Source organism: Tachypleus tridentatus, chromosome 1 (genome assembly GCF_004210375.1).
Source record: "Tachypleus tridentatus isolate NWPU-2018 chromosome 1, ASM421037v1, whole genome shotgun sequence".
Lineage (NCBI taxonomy): Eukaryota > Metazoa > Arthropoda > Merostomata > Xiphosura > Limulidae > Tachypleus > Tachypleus tridentatus.
In genome coordinates, this window is record NC_134825.1 from 50206041 (window position 1) to 50233879 (window position 27839).

The following is a 27839-nucleotide window of genomic DNA, read 5'->3' on the forward strand; positions in this document are numbered from 1 at the left end:
TCTGCATAATAATGAAAATATGCTAGTTTAAACATTATATAATTTGTTATGATTGTATGCATTTATCCAGAAATTTATAATTTTCTCAACAGAGAGATGAAGCTCATTATTTCAAACACTGTAATGTTATATGCTTGAAATTTATTTAAATTATTATTACTTGAACTTGTTTTTCTACACAAAGAAAAATCTAGCTTTTATTCCAAATATAACTTCAGAAACTCCCATTTCTAGTTTTTTTTTATGTCAATCACTATTTGGAAATTGTATTCATGTAAGATTAACCGTATATGCATATATACAGGAAAAGGTCAGTGTACATGCTATAGCCTTTCTCAGAAGGCCATTTAACAAAATGTTATGTACTTGGTGTCAGAGTTATAAACTATTCATTTTACCCCACACTACTGATTTAAGGAAACTATAAAAGAGAGCAAATACCAGGATAACAACTGTAGATGTGCATTATGGAGGTTCTAGAGATTATGCAAATATAATATGCAAATTGTATAGTGAACAAAAGTGTTATTATCCTTGACATGAACATCAACTTGCACTATGATCTGTCAGACTTGCTTCCCTCATTCACACCCAGTCTTTATTACAAACACTTTTGTGACACATCTAATGTATTGTGGACAACAGATGCATACATTTTAGTAAAAGGTTGACACACTTTGTAAATCCTAAATTATAATCATCATTTATTCTTTAATATGAGAGTAGTTCAATGAATGGGATGACAAACCCTATGCACATACAGCCAAATAAAACAAGTATTACTGGGCAAAGAATGTATTTTCATTCATTCTCTTCAAATATACTCTTCTGTCTATTTGATGCATATAATTTTCAAGTCTCTGCATAATGTTTCTCTATTTCATAAGCAGAAATATTTGATATTTTATGCACAGATATTTTCAAAACTCTGCACAATTCTTACTTAATACTCCTTCATGTTATAAATAGATATGTAGTCTCTTCTCAAAATACTACAGTTTTCTATTGTTTCATAAAAAACCTACAGCATTTTAGAGAGTAATGAAATAAATAATACTTACGACCTCGATGGGTACCATGTTTTTCCAGACGATGTTGATTAAGTATTGCAATATCTGTGGTACGAAAATCGCAGTTATCAATACAACATTCTAGCAAGGATTTTTTGTGGATTAATATACAGTGTGTTTCCAGGTCTGATCGGGAATCAAATGTATCACTGCACTGACTACACTTCAAAGTAGCATCTGAAGAGTGAATGCTGTCCATCATGAAAGAGAGAAAGAAATAATTAATCAATTTAAGTAATTATTATTTAAGCCATTATTATCAGTGTAACATCCTATACAGACAAATATTGAATTATTATGTATAAACATTAAATTTATTGTATTTGAAAACACCTGTGTTATATGTTTTTCACTAATGACAACTTCTCACGAGTTTATGTTCATTACATCAACAACATTTTCTTACATTTTTGTATATATATTATGCAACATTAATTGCAAACATTAGTATACAAAGAAAAATACTCAAAAGCAAACTGTTCAAATACAGAACAAAGTCTTAACATATTCAAATAAATTTTATTGCTATGACACAAAACTGCAATTAACCTAGTCATCTTATAATTTTGCTCAAGTTTATATTAAATCTCTTTATAAATTTACTTTTCTAAAATAAGTTTACACATAAAGTTTTTTAGTTTTCTAAAAACTTTGTACATTCATAAAAACACATAATCAAAGTTAAAATCCATTTGACCCAGTAAGGTAATGCAAATCTCTGCTCAATTGCCAAAACAATATAATTAATATATTGTTACATTAAACTAAAAACAATCAAGAAACATCCATAATCAATAATATTTTCCAATATCATAAATATGTCAAAACATTAGATGTTGGTTACTACATTTAAAGCAAAGTGTTTTTCATTTTAACCCAAAACATAATTACAAGAAATTTATGAAAATATCCTTATTTTGTTTTCAGATCAGACAAAATGCTGTTATAGAAATCTATATGTACATAATTATGATTAACAAAAACATGCTAGTAATATCATAGTAAATAATTATACTCACTGGTTTTCCCTAACATGTGTCCATAATAACTTCTCAGTGTCTGTCAGAAAAGTACATTTGCAGCATGCATGTTTTTTATGTATTTTCAATATGTGGGTGGCCAGTCTCTCAGATCGAGCAGCCTTATATTCACAAAGGGAACAGGCAAATGGTTTGATGTGTGTGTTCAAGTGACGACGTAAACACCAGCTGTCAACTCCTCGCCACGAACAGTAGGTACACTGAAAAGATTTTGGTGGTCGTTTCTTGACATGCTTTTGATCCAAATCAAGATTTACATTGTTTTGCATATTTATCATAGGATGACTGGCATGTATAGTAGACTGTAAACTACAGTGAGATTGCTCATTCATTACATTTAAAGTAGGTTTTCTTGAGACTTCATTAATAGCACCAGTCTTGGTAGGATATCGCCTGATGCGACTGATGTCATAGGAGTGTTCTTTATGAATCCGGAAGAAGTGTTTTTTCACGTGGTCTGCTCTATTGAACATCTTAAGACAAACATAGCAATGGAATGGTTTATCATCTTTGTGGATGTTTTCATGGCGAGAATACAAATCTTTTCTATCTGTGGCATATGGGCATTTAGGGCATGCATATCTTTTATCTGGAACTGAGGACCTAAGGAAATCCTTGCCTGTACCATCTACTGTATTCTTTAGTTTTGTCAAAATCCTTACAATTTCATCCAGCAGAGGTTGGCCTCTCCATAATGATTCTGGAGCATTTTGTATTCCATGGTGTTTACTCATGTGCATACGAACACATCTTGACCATGCACTGCTGTATGGGCATCGAGGGCACTGAAATACTTTAGCATTAGCATGGGTACCAAGATAATGTTCTGCAATTCACGAGAGAAAACCTGTAGTGTTACATACAACGCAGCAAAAAAGTTTACTCTCAACATTATATCCGGCTACAGGGGAACCATCCCAACTCAAACGATCTTTCCCGAAGACCCAAGACCTCTTTCCTGAGTTTAAAAATGGTGGAAATTCATTGGTTTTATTATAATCTAACATATTTAAGGTGCCACTCAATGACGAATTAACTTGTGGTGACTGTGTCAAAGAATGCCCCAATAATTCATGTCCATTTCCAGTGTAGCTGATACCATTCTGTAAATTATGGCTACCAGCTTCAAACAGAGCTTCAACTTGCCTTCCAACATTCTGATTTGTAAAAAGGGCATCATCTTCATGAAGACTTTGACTAATCTTGTTCTGGAAGGTGTAGCTGTCAACTGTCTCCATATTTCATTATTTAGGTTCTCACTTCCTGTTAAAATACACACACGTTTATTTCCATAAAAATTTCAAGCTCATTCATTTACACCACATTATACAGACTTACAATACTGTTGTAAAATGTTTAAACTTGCATATGAGTAGCATTCTACTTTCAAGACTATAAAAATAAGTCAGATTTTATTTTCAATTAAAATTTGCACTTTGAAATATGTAGACATACAAATATTAATTACAAAAGTAACAGACTGATATTACTTTAAGATATACATTTGAAGAATGGTTTAATGAACAGTTTTCCAGTAATTATAAATTACAACATTGCCAGAAAAGAAAAGTATCACATTACAACACCATTTTATATTTTATGTTCAATCCTAAATGAGGATTTGTGCTCTCTGGGAAATTAATACATTTCCAAAAAAAGAACAAAGGTTTAATTAGAAATAATATTGTAAGTTTGAAAACTTTATTTTTTTCAAAATATATTCTAACACTGGAAGAATCAAATATATTATGAAATGTCCTTCTTTGAAAGATATTTATATCACAAATACAGAACTCTTTGAACTTTTTTCATATACTTTTCAATGGTAATTCCTGCTGCACAGAAATTTTGATTTCTTTACGTTTGTCACACTACATACGAAATTAATGCGTTTTCATGGTAATTATTATGGTCTGTAGAGAGAGTAGAAGGATTATCATGTTTATTTCTGATAGTACCACAATACAAGAATAAATTAAGAGAATGACTTTAAAAATGGAAAGTCTTACACCTTCCATTCGTAGAGAATTTCAAGTTTTTGCTTTGAAGAAAATAGCGCTCTGCAATCTGTATAAAGGTGGTAGATCTTGTCACCAGGTTCTTAACTTAAGTTTTCATACGTGCGATTATATTCAAGTTAATCCTTCTTCAACACTTCAAAACTGTCTTTAGCTGTTGTTTTTTTTACGAACCTAACAGTAGGTTACTCAATTCGTCAGCTATATATAAACTAAATCCTTTCATCTATGTTTTAAAATAAGTCACTTTAGTTTTTATTCACCCCAGCAACCTTTATAGATATATAGTATAGCCAATTTACAAATTATTTATCAATAATCTATTCATTCTCGTCAACCCACGTTCCCTCGACCACAATTTAATTGACACACAAATACTTCAAAATATTTATTAAACTTAGGGCAGATGTTATAAAAAAAAGCGAATACTTTGTGGTATAATGTTTATAATTGGTCAAATAGTATTTAGGAAACTCGTATGCTACTTAGAACTGAAGAGAGTGTTAACATTAAATACAGTTAGCAACAAAAATTCATTCTCTTTTTCATTTCACTTCTCAAACGAGAACCCACACCTTCTATACATACTGAAATACCACTTACAAAGCGGCATCTAGAAAATGTAAACACAACCAACAATATTTCATGTTATGATAACTTTATTATCAAAATTTATGATAAATTGGCAAACAACGATTTATAAGCATAATAAGTTCATTTCATATTGAAGAAATACACTACATGTTTCCACAGAACATTGATTTATCTTCTTTTTTGCTAATAAATCGTTGCTTGCCAACGTATTATTATATAATCATGTCTCTTTGACTGGTTTTGGGTCTCCCGGTGAGAAAGCGGTAAATTTTCAGATTTACGACGCTATAATCAGAGGTTAGATTCCCTCGGTAGACACAGCAGATAGCCAGATGTGGCTTTTCTATAAGAAAACACGTACATACATTGTATAGTTTTGGAACTAATTATCCGATAAATGTGAATAACTGTGGTCAATGTTTTTGCGGAGATAAAATTATACAACATCTTTATCCCCAGAGTGGTAATAATAAGGACTTATAACGCTGTGGTAAGAAAAGTTCAAATAACTTTGTACTCAATAACTCATTCTTAGCGTAATATATATATATATATATAATTCAACGTATAAAATTTGGTAATTTAATAAAAAATGATGTAATTTTCTTTACGTATCTTCCAAATATACAAAAGAATAATTCTTAAACATGGTCACATATTAGATACTTTTCATGCATATTCAAAGTATAAAAAAAATAAAAAATGTTACAAATGATGTACAATATTCATAATTTAGCTGTTTTTGAATGACACCAGAAATTCGATAAAATATTGAATAAGCTTCCAAACATAATTAATAGTCTAAAGAACAAAGACCTGAAGTATATTTTTAAGTTTCAATACTACAGTAAAAATCTCAAATACATAGTCTTGGGAATAATTTAAAACTGATTGACTTTATTAGAACTGCAAAAATAATACAAATATATTTTTTTCGTGTAACATATCCCATTATTTGTTTCTTGGCTTTTTATTGTACTTTACTTTTTAGTGCATGGTTACATAATTGGCTATCTGCACCTTGTCCATTGCAGGAAATGAGCTCCAGATTCCAGCGTTATAATTCCATAAACTTGCTGCTGACCTTCCAGAGGACTCCTTATTTATAATCAGTTTTACTATTTTAAACAATTTACCCGTGTACAAAGATATATATTCATGATAGAAACTCCTTTAGATTTTGTCACTTTTTAAAACTGCATCGCAGAGAAACATCTTCTCACATTGAACTTAACCTTTGACTTAACTATTAATAACTCTATTGTAAATTACATAAGTTATGAATACGATCGCTACTGACATAACCATATGTTTATGTGAGTACATTAAAACTACAGATATCTAGGCAGTCGTTTAAATTTTGGAAGAGGAATGCGTGCAGTGTTTGTGTACATGATTTAACACATTATATTTATTCCATGAAAATTAAATGAAATATTAATTTTAGTTATATCATTTCTGACAGTTTTGATTAAAATGTGCACTAACAGTTTCAGTAATGTTTTTTTTTAAATTAAGTTTCTTTTCCTTTCTTCCTTAATCTTTATATTAACAAAAACTGTGGGCCATTCTAATAGTGGTGATTTTGTCGAAAGGAAACCTTAAAAAAAACCAAAAAAAAAAACCCGCAAAATCAAACATTCACTTGAACCAAAATTCAATAAAATTATGGAAAGTATTAGTTAGCTACTATCGAATAAAAATAAAATATCTAACAATATCTTAATTAAAACGCCAGAGATCTTTTTCGTTAATGTCAATATTTAACTTATGACCATGTTAATCTCTATGTCGTTAAAAATGTAAAGCATACTGATAGTGGCGTGATAAAGCTGTTGTAGTTGGGTTGTTTTTTTGTATTATTACCTTGTCTCAGTAACAGAATGATTAAGCATAAATAACTAGAAAATGGACATTATTTTAATTTTTATTTGCTCTACAGAGAATGTTAAAAAACTGAGAAAGTAGAGTCTAAAACTATTAAAATGGAAGCTAATTTTTCATATTTATTACTAATTATTTACCCTCCCCCAGTTGTACAGCGATATGTCTGCAGACTTACAACGCTAGAAATCAAGTTTCGATACACTTGGTGGAAAGAGCACAGATAGTCTATTGTATAGCTTTATGCTTAATTACAGACAACAACATTAGTTATTTAAGAAAAAAACTAACGCAATACAATTATGCTGTTAAATACTACAGAAAAGCTGTGAAGAAAAACAAGTTGATATTTACTGTGGTTAGAAAAAAATATTAGTTTTATTATTTGTATAAATACCTAATACGACGCTACAAAGTTTATATTCAGAAGAGCTGAAATATTAATAACTCACTTTGCCTAATGTAGCAAGATAAGAAGAAAAATACGCACGTGGCGTTTTCTTTTCGAGTAGGTTATCTTACAAGTTAATAATAAATACATACGAATGCATATGTATTTTCACTATTAACTTGATCATTTCATGGTGGCATAACCAACTTAGAAGATTTTTATCTGAGAGCTCCAACAGCAGGGATGCCGCCAGACGCCCACCCGCTCGTGTACCAAGAAATTACACTTCACAGACACACGTACAGTCGTGCCTTCCGCCCATCATCTTCGTGGAAAATCTACTCGATCATCTGGTAGAGAGAGTACTGAAGGCGGCAAGCGTTTTTCTACTTATTTTTAATCGAAGAAAGGCACCTTTTTAGCAAAATAATTTGGCACATCACTAAAATATTCGACATTAGAATTTTTGTTAAACAGTAATCATAGAATTATAGATGCAAGTTATTGTTTACAAATATAATACTTTTATTAAGACTGTTATCAGACTGGATTGTCTATTTTTTTTATATACAGACAAGCGATGTAACGGGAAAAAATAAGCAAACTGAAATATTGCGTGGCAGTTCTACTCAGACTTTCTATCACTAACAGTTATATCGCAATACAGAACTATACGGACGGTTCCTTTTAATCTACATAATTAACTAGATTATCTAAATATGCACATAAACACACACACACACACACACACACATATATTTATGCAATCTTACTTTACTTAACACCTGTGATACTTAAAGAAACATTCTCAGAAATCTATGCGTCAAACTCTAGAAGCTGTAAAGTAAAATAAAATGTACTGAACATAAACCCCGCTATAAAGACGAAACTGAAGCACGTATGTTTGTTTATACATGCACACACTTCTGTTTGTCTCTTCAGGCAAACATGCTTTTTCCAATAAAAGTGTAACGTCCTTGCATCTATTACGAAAGATACAACAACCTAATGTTTAAGCAGTGGTTAACAAAGCCTAGGCCTATATTTCATATACTTTATGTTTGTTTGTCTGTAAGCTGCTCCCACAGTTTTGCAGCTAGTAGAATAATACCGGGCAGGACTCAGGGTGATCTGAGAGGCGTTATATATATATATGTGTGTGTGTGTGTGTGTGTGTGTGTGTATAGCGTAAATTCTCAACTAAGAAGGTTAAAACATTCATACATGATGGGTTCTGGATAGAGGGTTGCAGAGTCGCTGAACCTGAAAATGTAATCGGTCTTTGAGTTTTTAGTTTCCCTTGATATCCTAGAGGTGCCGTGTTTGAAAATGTTTTCATAGCCATACTCACAAACCAGTAGAAATCCGGCATAGCCAGGTGGGTTAAGGCGTTCGACTCGTAATCTGAGGGTCGCGGGTTCGAATCCCTGTCGCACCAAACATGCTCGCCCTTTCAGCCGTAGGGCGTCATAATGTTACGGTCAATCCCACTATTCATTGATAAAAGAGTAGTTCAAGAGTTGGCGGCGGGTGGTGATGACAAGCTGCTTTCCCTCTAGTCTTACACTGTTAACTTAGGAACGGCTAGCGCAGATAACCCTCGAATAGCTTTGCGCGAAATTCAAAAACAAACAACAAACTAGTGGCATCAAATGTGGTAAAAAAACAAACAACAACACGTACCACTGAGTTATGTCATGACAGGGGTACTATTCAGATACGAACCCTCTTGAGGTAATTAAAGAAGTAATTTAGAAGATTGGAGGAGCTTGTTCGGCATATTATGACATCCGTGAACTATAGTGGGTCCTTCAAACCTGATAATGGAGCGCGGGTATTTCATATCAGTAATAAAACTCACAAGTGACAGACCCTTACTGTATAACATATTAAGGGTAACAACATCCCTTAATCACAACTAATTTATAAACAGTAGTAAATAGACCAAACATAAACAAACTTAAACGAACAGTGTAAATAAAACTTTAATCTATAACGTATGATTATGCCCCCACGGCAGAAAGGGCGAGCATGTTTGGTGTGACGGGAATTCGAACTCGCGACCCTCGGATTACGTTTTGTTTGTTTGTTTTTGAATTTCGCACAAAGCTAGCCGTCCCTAATTTAACAGTATAAGACTAGAGGGAAGGCAGCTAGTCATCACCACCCACCGCCAACTCTTGAGCTACTCTTTTACCACCGATTAGTGGGATTGGCCGTCCCATTATAACGCCCCCACGGCTGAAAGGGCGAGCATGTTTGGCGCGACGGGGCTGCGAACCCGCGACCCTCAGATTACGCGTCGCTTGGTTTACGAGTTGAGTGTCTTAACCACCTGGCCATGCTGGGCCTTGGAAATAAATGTAGGGGCACCAGTTACTATTTATGCAGGGTGTTCATCTTGTATCGCTACGCCAATGCTTATGAACAACGCTAATGAACGATAGCAGGAGTAGAAGCAGAGGTGGGTATGTGTGTGCTTTTAAAATATGTTGATTACCTTAGACACAGTTACATCGACCATTTTGAATACACAGCACTAATCTATAATTTTTTCTGATAAGTTTAGTATTCGTAAAATTCACAACTATTTACAAACTAAAAGACACCGTAGGTATTCGGTCATTTTCGTTTGTTATTGTTTCTAAATTCATAGCGACGTTGATTAGAATAGTATGGGAACTAAATTTTGTTCAAGTAGATTTACAGCAAATAATACGTGTCACTTGAACAATACAGCTGCAATAAGTTCGCCCTTAATTATAGGAAAAAAACGTTACTAGGCGAGAAATAGAAGGCTTGAACCGGGTGACCCCCTTGAACCCAGTTCTTAATATATATATACATATAAAACAACATCTATTTATAATATAACGTAAGACCAGTTGTCACAAAACCTCTGAATCATAACATGACTTCTGTATTATACTAACAAAACATAACAAAATGTGAACAGTAGTGGTGTAGTGTAGCCTAATTACGATATGTAAGGTGTAGAGTAGTATCTATAGTCTCTAGTGGACCCAGTAAGACTGTTAACAATATTAACTTATACCGTTCATACTTTACGTAATAATTAATATAACTCAAAATTCACGTCAGATGAATGGTGTGGTAGAGGTTTCAACTTCCAGTTTGGCTTAATAAGAACAGCCGCAGAACCTATCATGTATGATCAGTTATCACAATTTTTGCCGAGCATGCGGGATGTCTCCAGCTAGATACAATATTCATTTTAAATGTAAAAATATAATTATCACATTAGTAATGAAGTTTATAACACTGTGACACCATATAAATTATCATGAAAGCTACGATCTGTTCTAAGAAGACGTTGTAAAGGTAGCACAGAACTTATTGACATAAACAGCCTATGAGAGGTAATAGTACCAATTACAGCACAACATATAAACAATGAAGAACCACTTGTTCCCTCGAGGCTGTTCTTGCACACACACTCTTGATAAATGTAATAATTTAAACCAACTCTTTATTTCTTCCCAAAGATTTGTAAAATGCTGGTCTCCATTACTGATAATAGCAAGTCATTGCATAAGTTAATAACCTGTTAGGAAAATAAAATTGTCTTTCCCAGAACCTAGTCTGTCTCGAACTTGTGTTCTCTAGACGTATTATCTTCAGAATGTGGCACAAAGAAATCAGACTTGATCCTACAGATATCTTTAAACTTCGGTAAGATCACCTCTGACTTTTATTTTCTCAAAAGATGAATAAATTAAGATGCTTTATCATATCCTTGTCAGGTAAACTTTTCATTCCGGGAATCATCCTACTGGTCCTTCTCTGAACTCTTTCTAACAAGTCAATATCGTTTCTTAAATAAGAAGACCAAAACTGTACACAGTATTCTAAGTGAGGTCCAGTTAGTAATTTGAAAAAAGTGATAATTACATATTTTGACTTATAATTAACATATCAACGTATACACCCTAAATTTCTACTAACTTTCTAACAGCAACAGAGAGCAGTTTCAACGTCTTGAGTGACGTATTCGTCACTATACAAAGAACCTCTTCTTCAGCCATACTATTCAATGGGTTCTCATCTGTATCAAACGTGTGATCCAGTTTTATGATAACTCAAACGTATTAATGTGTAATTACTATAATTAAAGGAGATCATTTGCCACATATTATTTTGTACCATATAAATTAATATAAGACATTTTGTTGTAGCTCATCACCCTCAATGTAGATGTAAGTACACAGTTGCAGCTACTCTAAACTAAAGGAACCGTTGTATAAGATTAGAAGACTTGTCTGTTTTGAATTTCCCTCAAAACTGCTCGAGAACTATCTGCGCTACCCATCCTTAATTTAGTCGTGGAAGATTAGAGAGTAGGCAGCTAGTCACCACCACCCACCGCCAACTCTTAGGCTACTCTTTTACCAAAGAATAGTAGGATTGACCGTCACAATGTAAGGCACTCACGGCTGAAAGGGCGAGCATGTTTGATGTGAGAGAGATTCGAACCCGGGAACCTCGGATTGCGAGTTGAGTGCCTTAACCACCTGGCCATGCCAGATTAGAAGACAACAAATATAACAAGAAAACATAGCCCTGATTTTCAGGGCAACTCTTATCTCTTCTTTAGAAATGAGAGTATGTACAAAGGTCTCCAAATTTCAGAAACCTATTCATTCTCCACTGACCTATTGAAAAGGAAAGAGAGTTGCTCGCTAATATAATCTTTGATCTCCTTTAAAGTCCTGCGTATATCTTGTATCTTTAAAAGTGTTATTATTATTATTATTACATTCTCTTGTAAACATAGAAGATAAGAATAAAACATTTAAAATACCATCCATCCCATAGTTTTTAGTAAAATCCTTAAAATAAACATTCTCTAAGAACTCAGTCCTCAATTTAACAAACTCCTTACCTTTAACACATTTTTAAAAAATAATGACTGCTTCTTTCGAACATTATCAACTGTCTGTTTTTCATAAGCCCTTTTTGAATTCCCAGTTTTCTTTTCAACCAAATGTCGAACTTTTCTCTACCTCTGTAAATATTTTATTATATCTGTCAGTTTAAACTTTTTAAAGAAGTAATGACATTTAGTCTTAATTTTCTCTTTTATGTCTTTATGTAAGCTAGTAATAAAATAAAATTCGTAGCAGGTATTTGATTTAACACTTTGCATAACTATACCTACAAAATTTAAAGTTAACGAGATTATGCAGTCAACTGGTGGCAAAGGTCCAGTGGTGTTTCGCAAGTGGTTAAATATTGACTCCATAAAAAAAAAAAAAAACACGAGGGTAGAAATCTATAAATCCTAATACCCGGTAATTTCGTTAGGTTTAATTTTTTTCTTTTATACCTTTCCACTTTTTTAGGAACATGCCATTAAAATCAGTTTATTTTTGGAGTTTCTAAAATATTTCCCACATCAACTTTTAACTCGTTATTCCAGTTCACTAATGATCATTTTTTACTAAATGTTCCCCTCATTTATACTCTTGCACTCACATCCTCAAATATGTTAACAATAAATCTTCGATGTCATCCTTCTTGTAGGCTCTCTGACCATTTGGTACTAAAAACAGTTTTGAATAATTTCAAGAAACCTATCCACCACTATATGACCCCATAAAATTCAATCAATTATCTAAAGCTAGTGTTCCATGAATATTTGATCAATATTTTTATCATTATAGAATCTCTGACCATCTAATACAATTCCTCATTAACCTTATATTTCTGATCAGGTGGTACATGAGAATGTTATGAGAGGTAATGAGGAAAAAGAGTGCAATCAGTGATAAGTGAAAGATAGAGAAACAAATGATAACATATGCTTTTAAAGACAGCTACAAGACTTTATAAAGGCAGTAAAGAATACACTAATCACAAAAGTGGTGAAAGTAATAATGCAATCTAGCGATAAATTAAAGGATCATCAAAATTTTCCACAGGCTGTCAGGAATATCTTGATTGAACTCAGCAATTGACAGAACTCTGTGGCTATTTGTGATAACACTTTAAAATTAATTTTGGTTTGGTCTTGTTAAAATGTTAAAAGAGCGTCACATGAAAGTCAAAACAATTTCGCTGTAAACGTATGATTAAAACAGTTGTGATTAATATTTAATCGATTAACAAATATCAAAATGAATCAGTAGCTTAAAGGACGTGAACTTTAAAAAATGTGCAAACACCTCCCGGAAGACTCTTGACGTGCATAAATAATAAAATGGACAAGAAGTTCATGCGTTTGTTAAACTGTTTATTCGCATCAGCTACAACATATTGATTTCGAGCATAATTTAACTTGTTTAATAAACAGAAAAAGAAGCGTAAGGTAAGCATAAGCCTGTTCTTCTTTTGGTTTGAATTTCGCCCAAAACTACATGAGAGCTATCTGCGCTAGCCGTCCCTAAGTTAGCAGTGTAAGACTAGAGGGAAGGCAGCTAGTCATCACCACCCACTATCAATTCTTGGGCTACGCTTTTATCAACGAATGGTGGGATTGACCGTAATATTATAACTCCTCCACGGCTAAAAGGGCGAGCATGTTTGGTGTGACGGGGATTCGAACACGCGACCCTCATATTACGAGTCGAGTGCTTTAATAACCACTTGGCTATGCCAAGCCGTGCTCACTTTTTTTTTTAACAAACACTTATTGACTTCATGTTAAAGAGAAATTTCTGGCTAAGTATGTAGACTAAGAAAGCAAAAAAAAAAAGTTACTCAAACTAGAAATTATTTAATGAAAGCTGAGAGATATAACTAGTTTATAATTGAAGGATCCAGTTAAGAAAATTATTGGGCTTCAGAGGAATTGGAATCTTCTTTGTATGGCACGACTTGAAATATTAAGGTTACTTAGTTTGGCTTATGATTTTACTACTTTATATAATTTACTGAAGTAGTATAATCAGATACATAAGTATTAGAAAACAAAACAGAAGATTTACAGAGTTAATGTTTTGATATTAGCTGCCCGGCATGGCGAGGTGGTCAAGGTGCTCGACTCGTTATCTGAGGGTCGCGGGTTCAAATCCCCGTCACACCAAACATGCTCGCCCTTTCAATCATGGAGGTGTTATAATGTAGCCAAAGAATTAGTAGTGGGTGATGATGACTATCTGTCTTCCCTCCAGTCTTACACTGCTAAATTAGTGACGGCTAGCGCAGATAGCCCTTGTGTAGCTTTACGCGAAATTCAAAACAAACCAAACCACATTTAAATTCAAAATCGAATAATGCCAAAGTACGACGTTACACCCTTATTCACAGATGATAGAAGCGATTATTACTCTTTCTACGTTTCAGAGAATTGCATCACAAATTATGTATGATCTTGTGTGAAAAAGACTTTCCATCATCTTATTACCGCAAACATAACAAACCACTAAAAATACTTCTGAAGACATAAGTCTTCCAAGTTTGTATGACCCGATATTACCGAATTATTTTTTTTAAGAATAGCGTACTTTAATTGGTAGCAAGTGATTTTTAAGTTTATCATATGAAAGGAAGAGTTCGTGGCAATAATATAAATGGCAACTTTGTGGTTTACAAGGAATCAAATTTGTACAAAGATATTTGGTGTGAGAGCAAACATGCATTATGTAAATAATGAATGCATTGCAATTATTAACCTTTACATTAAGAGAAGATTGTTCCGTGGTTTTATTTGTTTAGAATTAAGCTCAAAGCTACACAATGGGTTATCTATGTTTTGTCCACAACGGGTATCGAAATCCGGATTTTAGCGGGGTGAGTCCGCAGACAAACCGCCATGCCACTGGGGTCTTGTCCCCTGGTAGCTAAGTAATAAACTTCACAGCTTATAATGCTAAAAGTCGTAGTTGGGTACCTTGAGTGGACACAGTGCAGATCGTCCAGTGTATTGATTAGTACTAGAACAAAAGATCTGAAACACAAGTATTAAGTTAATTTGTTACGAAGTGATTTATTATATTATAATTTGCCAATCTAAAATACGTGTATTTTAATACATTGTGTAGCCTTTTTTCTATTGTTTTTGCAAGATTTTTTTCCTTGACAATAAATCATAGCTTTTCAAATCAAACACAGAAACATGAAGAAAAGTCTCAACAAAGCGATGTCTCAGCATTAAAGTTTCAGTAAAACTTGAAATAGGCTTCACGATATTTTATTAAAAGATATAACAAACTTCCGATTCTAAGCGCTATTCCATTTCCACTCTTGTAGATAGAAAGGCAAAACTCAGGATACATGTTTATCTTTCAAAACTATTATCTCTTGCCACCAGGTGACTCCGGCATATCCTATACATCCGGGGAGAGAAACCGGGATTGAGAGAAAAGTCATCTACATTGTAAACGAAGGAACGGGAGTGGCTTGTGTAACAAAACGGTTCGAATTTTCCTTGTAGTACTCGAACACGTGGAAAGCACAACTACCTTGAATATAGTGACAAACTACAGAGTATATGTTGTATTTCACAGAATTGTTTCTGTTGATAAGGTATGATAAATAAAATACGAAATCACATAAAGATACGTTTGAAATCATTTACAAAGTTATTATTCCACGAAGCAGAATAATTTGTCCTTCAACCACACATTTTATGAAACTGACCTTAGAACTGTTAAGTGAGGATTGGTTAATATCGTAAGGATACAGACATTTGTAACTCAACAAAAGTTGAATTTGCAGTACTTGATGTTTCCAGTAATGTTGGACCATATAATCCACGTTATTATATTCACTATTGTAATTCCATATTCTGTAGAATTACGTATAATGTATTATGGCACATAAAATGTTGAAGAAAAAGTGATTGTTTTGTAAATATACGATAGATATACATGTATTTTGATGCAGCTTTGAAGCACAAAAACATTTAGAAATATATTGTCTTCAACATATGCACTACGTTTGACTTCAGATAACAAACGTATTTACAAGATTACAACAGTTCATTCCTTATAAAAGGTCATCGTCAATTTTGGTTCAATATTTATATAACTACAAACAAGCATGATAATAACCAGTAGTTGTTACAGTTTAGTTGTGTGTGCAAGGTCACCGTCATGACCATCCATCAGGTTTGGTTTGATATTTATATAACTACAAACAAACATGATAATATCCAGCAGTTGTTATAGTTTAGTTGTGTGTGCGAGGTTACCGTCAAGACCATCGGGTTTGGTTCGATATTTCTACAGCTAACAACAAGCACGATAATAACCAGCAGTTGTTACGTGCAAGGTCGCAGTCATGAGTTTCAGTTTCTGTTCAGTATCACATCAGTGTAGTTATAAGTGAACAGTATAACACCCAGCAATCTCATACCATGTTTTTGTATGACAGGGTGTGGTCATAGTCATCAACTATTTGTACAGATATAGCCATGTGAGGGTAACCAGGACTATTAGTGTCTTTATCTATAGTCACATGACAAGCCCTCTTAATTTTGAAAGAGTTCTAATGTAGAGGTTTTCAGACAGGTTTCTAAAGTACACCAACAACTCACGTACTGTTTACTGATATTTTCTTTCAATAAAGATAACGTTGATGGACCGAATTTGTTCATTTTACGATAAGAAAGTGGAAAAGAGCAGTGTAAGTTAAACGTATAGAATTACTTTTTTGTTTATTATTTTCTCGAGTCAAGTAATGATATAATTGTAGAATCAACAAGTAATACAGTAATTGAAATGGCATTAAACTGTATTGTAACAGAGGGGTTGTCAAAGAAAAGTATTTTAACAGTACGTTATAACATAATATGGCTGAGAAAACATTAGTAGCACATTACAACTAGAGATTTGTCAGGGTTTCTGATCAAAGGTGAGCTGATTACATGACTGGTGACAACAGTTATCAAAAGATATGTTGGAAAAGTGAAGCAATACATTTAATATACAGTATGGAATATATTACAGTGAGAATGTAAGTAACATACTCATGAAAACAAATTATTCAAATATTACATATTTTGTAGTTTAAAAAGAAGACGCTTTTACAGCAAGATTAGCTAACAACCAGTAGATGAACACGTAACAATATACTTCCTCCCATCAATACTAAAGCTACACACTTAGGTATATTTGTGCAACAAACGCAGTATTTTCCTTAAAAATTTTCATTTTTTTACTTTAAAAGAAAACTAGATAGCATGAATCAGACAATGCTTTCCCAAACATACATATGCACATTGTTTGCATATATTCCCCCACCCTCTCAAAACAATCAGACATTAATGTTGATCTCATGACTAGCTGGGAACAAAAGCTACACTGGATATGTACACACACACTTCTGAGTACCAGATTTTTTAAATTACCGTATTGAAAACCAGACTTTAAAAAAAACAAAACATATCATCAAACTACTACGACAAAAGCCTTGGCTGCTCTCTCGTCTAATAAAGTAAATCACAGAACATCAGATGATTTCGATAGATACGACGCAGCTTCTTTTTTACTGCACCAATCTTTTACTCGCATGTAAAAAGGAAATCCATTAGTCAGATCTTGTTGTTTTTTTAAATCAGATATTCGAGAAACTGTGCACTAGTGTGTTCTCCTTACCTTTGAAGAAAATCTCTGGTTGAATCCAACGTTCTCTTCCACTCAAGACGCTGCTGTATGTGGCCGTTTTACTCCTCTTCGTGACTCTCCTACCGCGAGCAGTACCCGTACACCCCTCCACCCACCACAGCCCACTGAAAACAGGACGAACTCCACCCCATGCGCGTGTCATGAGGAACGACTGACGTCAATACTAGCCACGTGACTTCTAAGGGGGAGGGGGGAGACGAGGGGTGGGCCGACTCCTGGCGATAGTCTGTCTACAAAGGGGGTGGTGGCACAACGGGAGGCAGTGGGCGATGTGCATGCGGAAATGGCACGGGGACACACGCACGCGCTTTCCGCCCCAGTTGCCTAGACTACGACTCTAATCTTTTCTGGGTTTACTACCGTAAGGTGAAGTTATAAAAGTAACAGAAGGGTTAAAAGATTTCGTTAGAGCACAATAAAGAAATCCAGCGGTGCTTAGAAAAATAGATCTAAACATTCGTTCAGAACTTGACAAGTAGCAGTCAGATAGTGTATATGTGGGGTGTGTGTAGGTGTCTACGCCCAAACGTACACCTACGGTGGGAGGGGGTATAAGCTAGACAGTGATATTCCCCTTTATTTTACAAAATGGCACAGATACGCCTAAAAACCATGCATAGTCAACCCAAGTTTAGGCGTTATTACAAATCAAACCTTTTCTAAGACACATATGCTATGATGTGTTATATATAATTCACCTTATGTATTGATTTATAAACGTTTTGGTTTTTAGAAACAACTGACAAGCTACAGCGAATGAAAGAAGGTATAACTAGTTTTGTTTTTGTTTTACATCGTCATTCCTTTAGAAGATATTATTTGCCGCAAAAACCTATTCAGGTATATTTGAGAATTTGTTTTTACAAAATTTAGATTTCACGTATAAGTGTCAAGCACAATAAACAAAGACAGTTGAAAGAAGAGAGTGGATTGATTAAACGTTTTGCATAGTTACTGATAATCAGATTAATAATAACTGTAAGCACATAGCAAACAGAAACTAGACGAACAACAGGAAATAGATGGCTATCTGAAAAAACTAACATATAGCTATAGGTAACATTATACATAGGTATGCCTTACCGAAAAAAAAAGCGACTAGATAGTCAACAAAAGACAGATGTATTTAAATATTTATGTTGTCGTAATCTGCGCTGTGTTACCGTGGAGAATCGAACCCTGAAATTTAGAATTGTTAGTCAATAAACGTACGATTGATTCACCTGAGGGCATATTTATATCAACCTTCTAGAGATATTTATGTATAATATACACGGCTCGACGAAAATATGCGTTCCTTCTATTTTTCGCTTGTAAATAATTCATAAAACCATAAACGATTACCTATAAATACATACCAAATTAAAATCGTTTTTGTGTGAATCAAGTTACGACTTGAAGTGTGATCACCTTAGGTTTGGAGAGAAAGGGAAGTAACTAATAGACATTTATCACATAATATACAGACGTTTTTATTTAAAAAATATTTTAATTGTAACAGTCATACATTATATGCACGTTGACGAAAGAATGAATTGGATCACATACTCTTATGTTTGAGTACATCTTCATATAAAAACCATATATATATCAAACTAAAACGAAAGAAAAACTCTTAAGAAAGGTTTATGAAGAATAGTTATCTTGAGAACACTGAAATTAAACAAATACAAAAATCTGTTAGTTTAAAGAACAAATATTTCACTCATATACGAAATATTGCGGAAAAAAGTATAAACTTTTCAAGGACCAGTGTGTTACATTATAATTGATATCATGACGTCACTTCTGGTAGAAATATTGTAAAAATATTTTTATAATTATTTCTAAAATACACCCCCAGTGGGTTAGGTGTAAGGTTGGGGATTTAAAATGCTAAAATCAGGCGTTTGACTCCCCTTGATAAGCACAACAGGTTTTTCACTGTAACTTTCCACTACAACAGAAAATTTTATAATAGGTTTGAAAAGATTTTTAATTTTAGTGTGAATTATATCACTTTCAACTGTCATTATGAAAAGTTTTGTGTTTTTGAATACCCCACAATCAACTATCATGAATAGAGGTAAAATCAATAGCATGTTTCTGTTTGACATATTTCAATACCCAAAAAAATAACCTGAAATGCACTACCGCTAACGACGATACCATTTAGTGGAAAATGTATTATTATCAAATTTTTAGATCATCAGATCTAAGACCTGTGGAAGGGGAGAAACTATAATATTTTTCTTGCAGAAATTGCACTGTAAAGTTATGTTGAAAGCAGTTACTTTGAACAACATCTTTCCACTAGTTTCTCATCATTTCTTTTATAAAGCCGGTAAAGTGGGCGATTAAAAAAATTGTTTATATATTTTACAAATTAGTAAATAACTGAGACCCTCCAGTGGCTCAGCGGTATGTTTACGGACTTACAATTCTAACAACCCGGTTACGATATTTGTGGTGTGCAGAGGCCAGATATTCTATTATATATCTTTGTGCTTAATTTAAAACAGTAATTGTATACGGTGTAAGATAATCCATCTTTAGCGTAACAGAGGAAAATTTATTAATAATTTCCTAAATTTGACACGTAAGAAGATTTTTTCCGTTTTTGTTTTAATTATTGTGAGTAGGTATACTAATTACAATCTGATATATGAAAATTATAAATTATACACGACGAGAGTGTTGCAAAGGCAATTTCAGAATTTGCGACTGTTGAGCAGCAAACACCAACTTCTGTAAACTCAGTAGAATGGCGTGACATCTAGTGGACACTTATAAAACTCTCGAAATTGAAATGGTCTTTGGACATAAAGTTAGGCTCTGTGAGATGATACATAATATAAGCAATACTATAAAAATTAGAAGAACAGTATTTCGAAAATATAACTCACATTCAAGAATAGTGTAAGTTCATAATTAGTCACAAGAACTAAGCTGGTAAAATGAATGCAAAATTTGAAACTGGTAAAATAAATTATATAACTTTTTATATTTTTTATTGTAAAATCATTCAACTATATAACCTTTTTACAATTTTTATTGTAAAATAATTTAACTATTAACAAAATTTGGTTAATCAGATACATCGTAACCAATCTTTAAATTTCTATATTACAAGAACAAATAGTCTCTAGCACATCATTTTCTGTGTCCCGCAGTGATTACTTGTATATCACTATTAATAGCTTTAGTCACCGCATCACAAACCTCGTAGCCTAGGTTTTATACCAAGCCTACGTGTACACAGACGCACACACACACGCACATATATAATAAGTAAGAAATCTATAGGGCCTAAGCTTAGATCTCTAACAAATCATAGTTTGTGGCCAAGTACATGCTAATATCGTGCAATCAATCAGTTAGGCCTATTGGAAAGCCAAGTCAGCAATAAACAAGTGATTTACTTAGGACAAAACTGGGTTTTAAAAAAGAAAACCTTGCGCTAGAAAAAAAACCAAAAAACACTGCGATCACATCTACCCGTAGTAAACTTAAATTGCTTCTAACATCAACAGAGTAAGTTTATCAGTCCAACGGCGTATAACTTGAAGCTTAAAATAATCAATCGAACTTGGAATATATAGCTTTGTCCTGTTTGAATGAAGGCTAACTTAGTTATATAACAACAATAGTGTAGTACCGGACGATTTTCGACTCGCAGACGATACTTGATAATAAATTGGGCGGGCCCACAATATTATGCATATTTCAACTTTTTGTTAAGATTTCGACTTTCTTATAAGAAAATCAATTTCAAGTAGTCACTGTCATAAAAAATTTGTTTGATATTTTGAACTTAACAGTTTTAAGATATATGAATTCAAAGTGGTGAATATGAAAATAAAAATCTGTGTAAGACTTCGGCAATTTTCAACTGATTGTTGAAATAAGAATTGTTTGTTTATGTTTTAATTTCGAGCAGAACTATCTGCACTAATAATCTCTAATTTAGCAGTGTAAGACTAGAGGAAAAGCAGCTAGTCATCATCACCCACCGCCAACTTTTGGACTACTCTTTTACCAATGAATAATGGGATTGATCAAAACATTATAACGCACCCACGGTTGAAAGGGTGAGCATGTTTGGTGGGATGGGGATTCGAACCCGCGAGTCTCAGATTTCGAGTCGAGCGCCATAACCAATTGGGAATGCCGGGCCGAAATAAGATGTAAACTAAAAACCAAATTCACACCCATTAAACATTTAGCAAGAGGCGGCGTTATAGTGAAGTGAGCGGAGCCGGCTGACCTAAACACCTTTCTCTAAGATTAGCCAAAAGGAACCTTTAATCTAAAGGATGAAACCAAACACAAGATCATTCATAATCAGAAGCATGCACTTCAACATACGGATACAACAAATATAGGAGGAATTAGCACAAACATCACATTCACAAAAGTTAAAAAAATTACATCAAGTAGAACACACACACTTATACAAACGTTATCAAAGTACATACAGTCTACACACAAGATATCCAGAGCCTGATATCAAATGGTATTATTATACTCTGTTATCAGAGATTCCAGACAGAAGAAACTAAAATACCCGTCGTAGTTGTGGCGCAATGTTACGATCGTCAAAGCTGTGGACATGTAACAACAGCATGTAAAGATTTTCCAAGTTGTACAACCAGTTATAAATACTGTCAAAAATCTAAACAAATAAAAAGTAAAAATCTACAACATATATTCTAACATAACAAAAACACAAACATATATCAAAAATATGATCACAGTCATCAAACAAACCATCAAATGAGATAAACAAAAATACTTTTCAAGCAAATACGCAACAAAATCAACAATCTGTAGAAACACAAGAAACTAACAATAACAACAATATAAATACAGAAAACAATCCAACAATGGATCAGTAAGTAACACATTCTATCATTTTGTGACTTCAAATAATTTCAAAACCCACAAAACAAGCAAGACCGTATTACACTCCTAATCAAAATAACCAAGAGACATAACACCCATCATTCCATGCTTAGCACAACAATCCATGAGCACATTTTTAGCCGGAAAATTCACAATACAATACATTAATATCCAAGGTGGTCTTACTTCTAAGATGCATGAAGTCGAAGATGTAATAGAAACACATACTGATGTATTGGTTATAACTGAAAGCTGTGTCAAATAAGAATAAATCTTTTTTAAATTTATTGAATTTACTTCAGTTACAATACACATATTAAAAAGAAATCACTCTAACAGGGGTAGTGTAGTAATATATACGTCAACCCTATCTGTATCACAGGTAACTGTGTAATCAACAAATAAATATGTAATAATATATATATATCCATCTATTAAATAATAATGGTATTACAATAGCAGGAAAATATTCTTCTCTACCTAAAATAATATGTACAGTACATATTAATTTGTTAAATAAGTTTAATTAGTACAGTAAAAAACACAATAATAATAGAAGGTCTTAATAGCAAACATAAAGATTTTAGACATAATAAAACTACACAAAACGTAAGGATATTACTAGAAATTATACAAAATAGTTTTTTTGTTAAAATATCACTCCTACGCACAATTCTAGTGATATTTTGGATTTTTGTATAAGCTCATCACAAGTTAGTAATAAGTACTCATATATTAATGTTGGATTTGATTTAGACTGTGAATAGTTGTCAATAACACGTGTCTTCTATTTCGAACCCCATCATAATAAACCAATGAGAAAACAAAAATTTAATTATGAAAAGCTAATTGGGAAGAATATAGAACATTCTTAGTTCGATTATTATCAGAATCAACAGTAAGTCTAGCTGATAAATTATCAGATATTAGTGACTGCTGTTAAAGAATTGTTGAGTGCCTTGCCAAAGTTGCAGAGCAGATCATACCAAAACAAAAATGATAGGTAGCTCTAAAAATGGCAACAATACACAGAAATAATAAACATGGTAAAAGAAGGCCGCCACCTGAGAAGACAATATATGGATAGAGATCCGTTCTTCAAAACTCTTATTAATACACGAAGAAACAGAATTAGAAATGAAATAAAACAATTAAAATAAAACAACTGAGACACTTTTTGTCCGCAATTTAACGAACATACAGATTTAGGGAAATTTTGGACACCTATGAAATGATTCACTAACAAACAAAACATGTTCAAAACTTATCCGACTTTAAATCACAAAAGTAAAATAGCATATATGAACATATACACACAAAACAGAAGTTTTCAAAGAACAATTAAGAAATATATTTAAAACTCATAACGAATCACGTATGGATACACACTATTTTAACAAAGTAAATCAGGAATCACGTATGGATACACACTATTTTAACAAAGTAAATCGGTAAATTTAACAAAATAAACACATCTACACACCAGATTTTCCAGCTTTTCCAATTAATTTCCAAAGTTCACAAGTAGGTAATAATGAATATGAAAGTCAAATCATAAACTCAGTGAAAACAAAGCTCCAGGTGAGGATGGTATACAAATCATTTCCTTTAAAAAGGGTATTCTGAAAATGTTTGACCACCTAACTACATTATTTAATTCATTCCTAAATTCTGGTTATATTTCAGTCTTTTAGAAGCAAGCAAATATTATTATGTTTCTAAAGAAAGGCAAACAAGCGGATAAACCAGGAAGCTAACGATCAGTTAGTTTAACTAATTCTATATACAAATTTTTCGAAAGAATAACTATTAATAGTTATCTGGATATCTTATCAAAATTTTATCTGAAGTTCAAAATAGTTTCAGAAAATTTTGAAAAACGACAAATTATTTATTTAGATTAGTTGAAACAATAATAGATAGTTTTAACCAAAAGAAATGCACTGCCACTTGCCTTCTCGAAATTGACAAAACATTTGGCATTGTACGGCATAATGGCTTAAGATACCAAACGAAACAAATACATCTTCACAATACAAATCCGGAACAACTGTTCAGCATAAAATTCGGTACATATTTTAAGAATTTTAATTCACCCACTTTTGTATTATAAATACTTGATGCGGATCAACAGTGTACCGAAATGTTGATTTTGAGCGCCAAAACAGTATGCCAGATGGTTCTACCTGACGTTCATGTGACATTGACATTCTGCGAAATAGTAAAATGGCGCAGGTGGGCTTGGCCGGAAATGTTTTACACATTCTTTTGTCAGTTTTTTATACGCGTTTTCTATGCATATACGTGGGTACAATAAAAGCAAGCAAGACAAATGTTGCAGTGGCAATGAACACTTCAAACTCGATTAGTAGCTATGAAGAGAAAACTAGGAAAATTTGCCCACATGACAACTTCACACTGAAAAATTACTCATTATTGTACGTAACACGCATACTGTAGCGATACAGAATCATTTACGTCTTACCTCGGATGTGACTAAATGGTAAGAGGGACATATTGAGAGACCGAGGATCCATGGTTTACATCGTGTTGTCTCAAAATCTATTTCACACTTTAAGCTGTGATTGTGTTTTAATAATGACTGCCAACTTCTGCTATTTGATTATAATATCCCAAGTGTTGGTGGATAAGTTCTTTTTGTTAACTGTTTTCACTCTCGTATAGTTCCAAGTGGCTTATAACATTCAAACCCGGATTTCGATACCTGTTGTGGGCATAACACAGATAGCATATTGTGTCGTTATCTCCTTAACAAACAAACAAACAAAAAAACAGATTTTTTTAATTAACTAAGTGAAACATAGTATTGTTCAAAACTATAAGGATAAAGTCAAAAGTTAGATTTCAGACCACTTTAAAAAGAACAATGTAAGGTAAATCATAGGTGAAACATTGAAATGTTATTAATCTTAATACTTAGTACAACATAAACTCAGTGGAAAGTGCTTGAGTTCAGTAAACAGTTAATATTTTGTGTGTCCCCTTTTGCTTTGATAACTACAGACAGTCTTTCAGACAATTTGCAACACAGTTAATCAAAGTGTCCTTTGATATTTTACTCTAAATGTCTATAATGCACTCCCATAACGTTTCTTTGGAAATAACTTTTGATTTGTCAAGTTTTTGATCTATCGAATCCCAGATAGTGGCTTGGCGTGGTGGCCATTGCATCGTTTAAATACCTCCTTCAACTTCTTTCTTAGCTAAGTAGTTTTTGCATTAGTAGTAGAATCATTTACCAATAATACACAAACCACTGTGTACACCATGACGGTTCAGTATCTGATGGTACTTGGGCTGGCCCATTATCCCATCTATTTTGCAAATATCATCTGTCACCTCAGCAGAGAAACAACTCCAACTAATCATACTATCTCTCCTATGCTTCATGGTAGGTGCTACGCATTGAGGTAAGTATCTTTCATCTTTTTCCTGTTCGACCTACGCTTTGAACCAGATATCTCAAAACTGGACTCAACCATCCATAACATTCTTTTCTCATTATCAACAGTTTAGTTTGTACTTTTTAGCAAATTTCTGTATTTTGACAATATTTTGAGATCAAAATAAAGTTTTTTAACTGTTACAAAACCAAATATTCCTTTCTCGTTGACTTTTCTTGATACTGTAGATATGATACTTTTCTGTCATTTGGTACATGGTCGTTTGTCTTACGGTTGAGATCATTGACAGTCTTCCTTCTGTTCTCGAGGCTGAATAAACGAAGATACTTAACATCAGTATCATTGAGTTTAGGCGTTCTGCCTCTTCATATTATATTTCCAAATTTACTTGTCTCTATTTTACAACCTAGGATGTATTGACAATGTTTGGGGCCCCCAGTGGTACAGCGGTATGTTTACAGACTTACGACACTAGAATCCATGTTTCGATACCTGTGGTGGGCGTAACACAGAGAGCTCAAAGTGTAGCTTTGTGCTTAATTACATACAACAACAACGACAATGTTTGGGGAGCATTTCAAGTCTGCAGCAATTTGTCGAAGAGTCTAATCAGCATCAAATAAATTTTTACGCGAACTCTCCTCTCTGCTAACATTTCTCTGCGCTTTCTGAGCCGTGGCATGACAACAAAAATTAATATATGTTGTTAAACATTGATTTATTCATGTTTGTTTTTGGAGTGCTATTAAATTGATTTATTCTGGCATATACCGACACCTGTGCTAGCTGTTTTCTATGTAGTTAAAACACTACATAGGATATTATGGTAGTTATTTCGGATCCTAAGTTTGACCAGTATGTTCATTCAAGCAGAACCCTTGTTACATGCCTTTAGTACAAGTATATGGGACTTCTAAAGAATGATAAGTATTCTCACCCTGGCTCATTCAACTGTCAAGAGAGATCAGTGAAGTATTACCCTAGTGTTGAATTTTACACTTTATAATGGCATGTAAGAATTATCCTTATAAAATGGAAAGAGAAACAAAATATTCTCTTGTACGGACATTTTTACACTGTACTCTAAGTAGCAAAACTTTACATTTTATATTTTGTCAAATGGCATTGTTTGGTCAAATAACGTATATATTAATTAAATGGATAAATACCGGAAGTTTTTCAGTAGAACAAAATTTACCACTTTACAAATGTAGCAACGCCAGACTTCAATTTTAAAATCTAAATTTTTACTTTAAATTGAATTACGTGATCCTTATACAACGTTTTGCGTTGACATAGCAAGGAGATATATTAATTTGTTCATTCGTACTTGAGGACTGTGACAGAATTAATGCGACTTAAAATCCATTGATTAAATTCTTTATACTTTAAACACATGCATTATGGTACATTGCTATTGTAGTTAGTTTGTGAAATCGTTACTTGTTTACATTAAATACTTTCCCATTGTTTGTTCAACTTTTTCAGGTTTTTGCAGAGCTGAGGTTCTTTACTTTAAGTGTCTGTAATTTGTCGGCGATACATTTCAACAGTAAACGAACAGCACACAATCCACTTGTTTTAAAATGATATATTCAAAGGAAGTCAAACATGTGTTCAAAACTTCGTTACGCTGTTGGTTAAGACAGTCGTATCCAGCGCTTTAAATAGTTGTCTCTTTTTCGTCAAGGTTCACACAATAGGAACGCTCTTTGACAATACAAATTATTCTTCTCTACAATACAATACAAAGCTGTGATTGACAGTGGCTATAATAAATACAAGGGTAGAAAAAAAAACTCAACGAAATAGAAACACAAAATTACACAAACAGGTTAAAAAATAGAAGAAAACTCCTATACTTTAGGAATGGTACAAAACAGACAAATTCTGACGTGAGCATTTTACTTCTCTATTATCACCTACATGCATAATGCTTAACTG

General features: G+C 33.2%; 1 protein-coding gene and 2 long non-coding RNA genes across 4 annotated transcripts in view; 1 reads left to right on the forward strand and 2 right to left on the reverse strand.

Moving 5' to 3' along the window:
- The window catches only part of chn (zinc finger transcriptional factor charlatan), a 27043-nt gene extending 8853 nt beyond the window's left edge, over positions 1 to 18190 (reverse strand). The window contains exons 1-3 of one of the 2 annotated variants that reach the window (XM_076496650.1): positions 17557 to 18190; positions 2090 to 3373; positions 1062 to 1261 (exon numbers count right to left, since the gene is read on the reverse strand). In XM_076496650.1, the coding sequence (XP_076352765.1) occupies positions 1062 to 1261; positions 2090 to 2850 (961 nt within the window). In that variant the 5' untranslated portion in view covers positions 2851 to 3373; positions 17557 to 18190. The remainder of the gene's footprint in view (positions 1 to 1061; positions 1262 to 2089; positions 3374 to 17556) is intronic. The other variant, XM_076496644.1, reaches the window with a different exon arrangement.
- On the forward strand, positions 8604 to 15515 carry LOC143248278 (uncharacterized). The gene is made up of 2 exons (XR_013026867.1): positions 8604 to 9461; positions 15270 to 15515. It is a non-coding gene; the product is annotated as an uncharacterized LOC143248278 (long non-coding RNA).
- Positions 18191 to 19033: 843 nt separating the features above from the next.
- On the reverse strand, positions 19034 to 24921 carry LOC143248286 (uncharacterized). The gene is made up of 2 exons (XR_013026876.1): positions 24425 to 24921; positions 19034 to 20400 (listed from the first exon to the last, which is right to left on the reverse strand). It is a non-coding gene; the product is annotated as an uncharacterized LOC143248286 (long non-coding RNA).
- Between the last annotated feature and the right edge of the window lie 2918 nt (positions 24922 to 27839).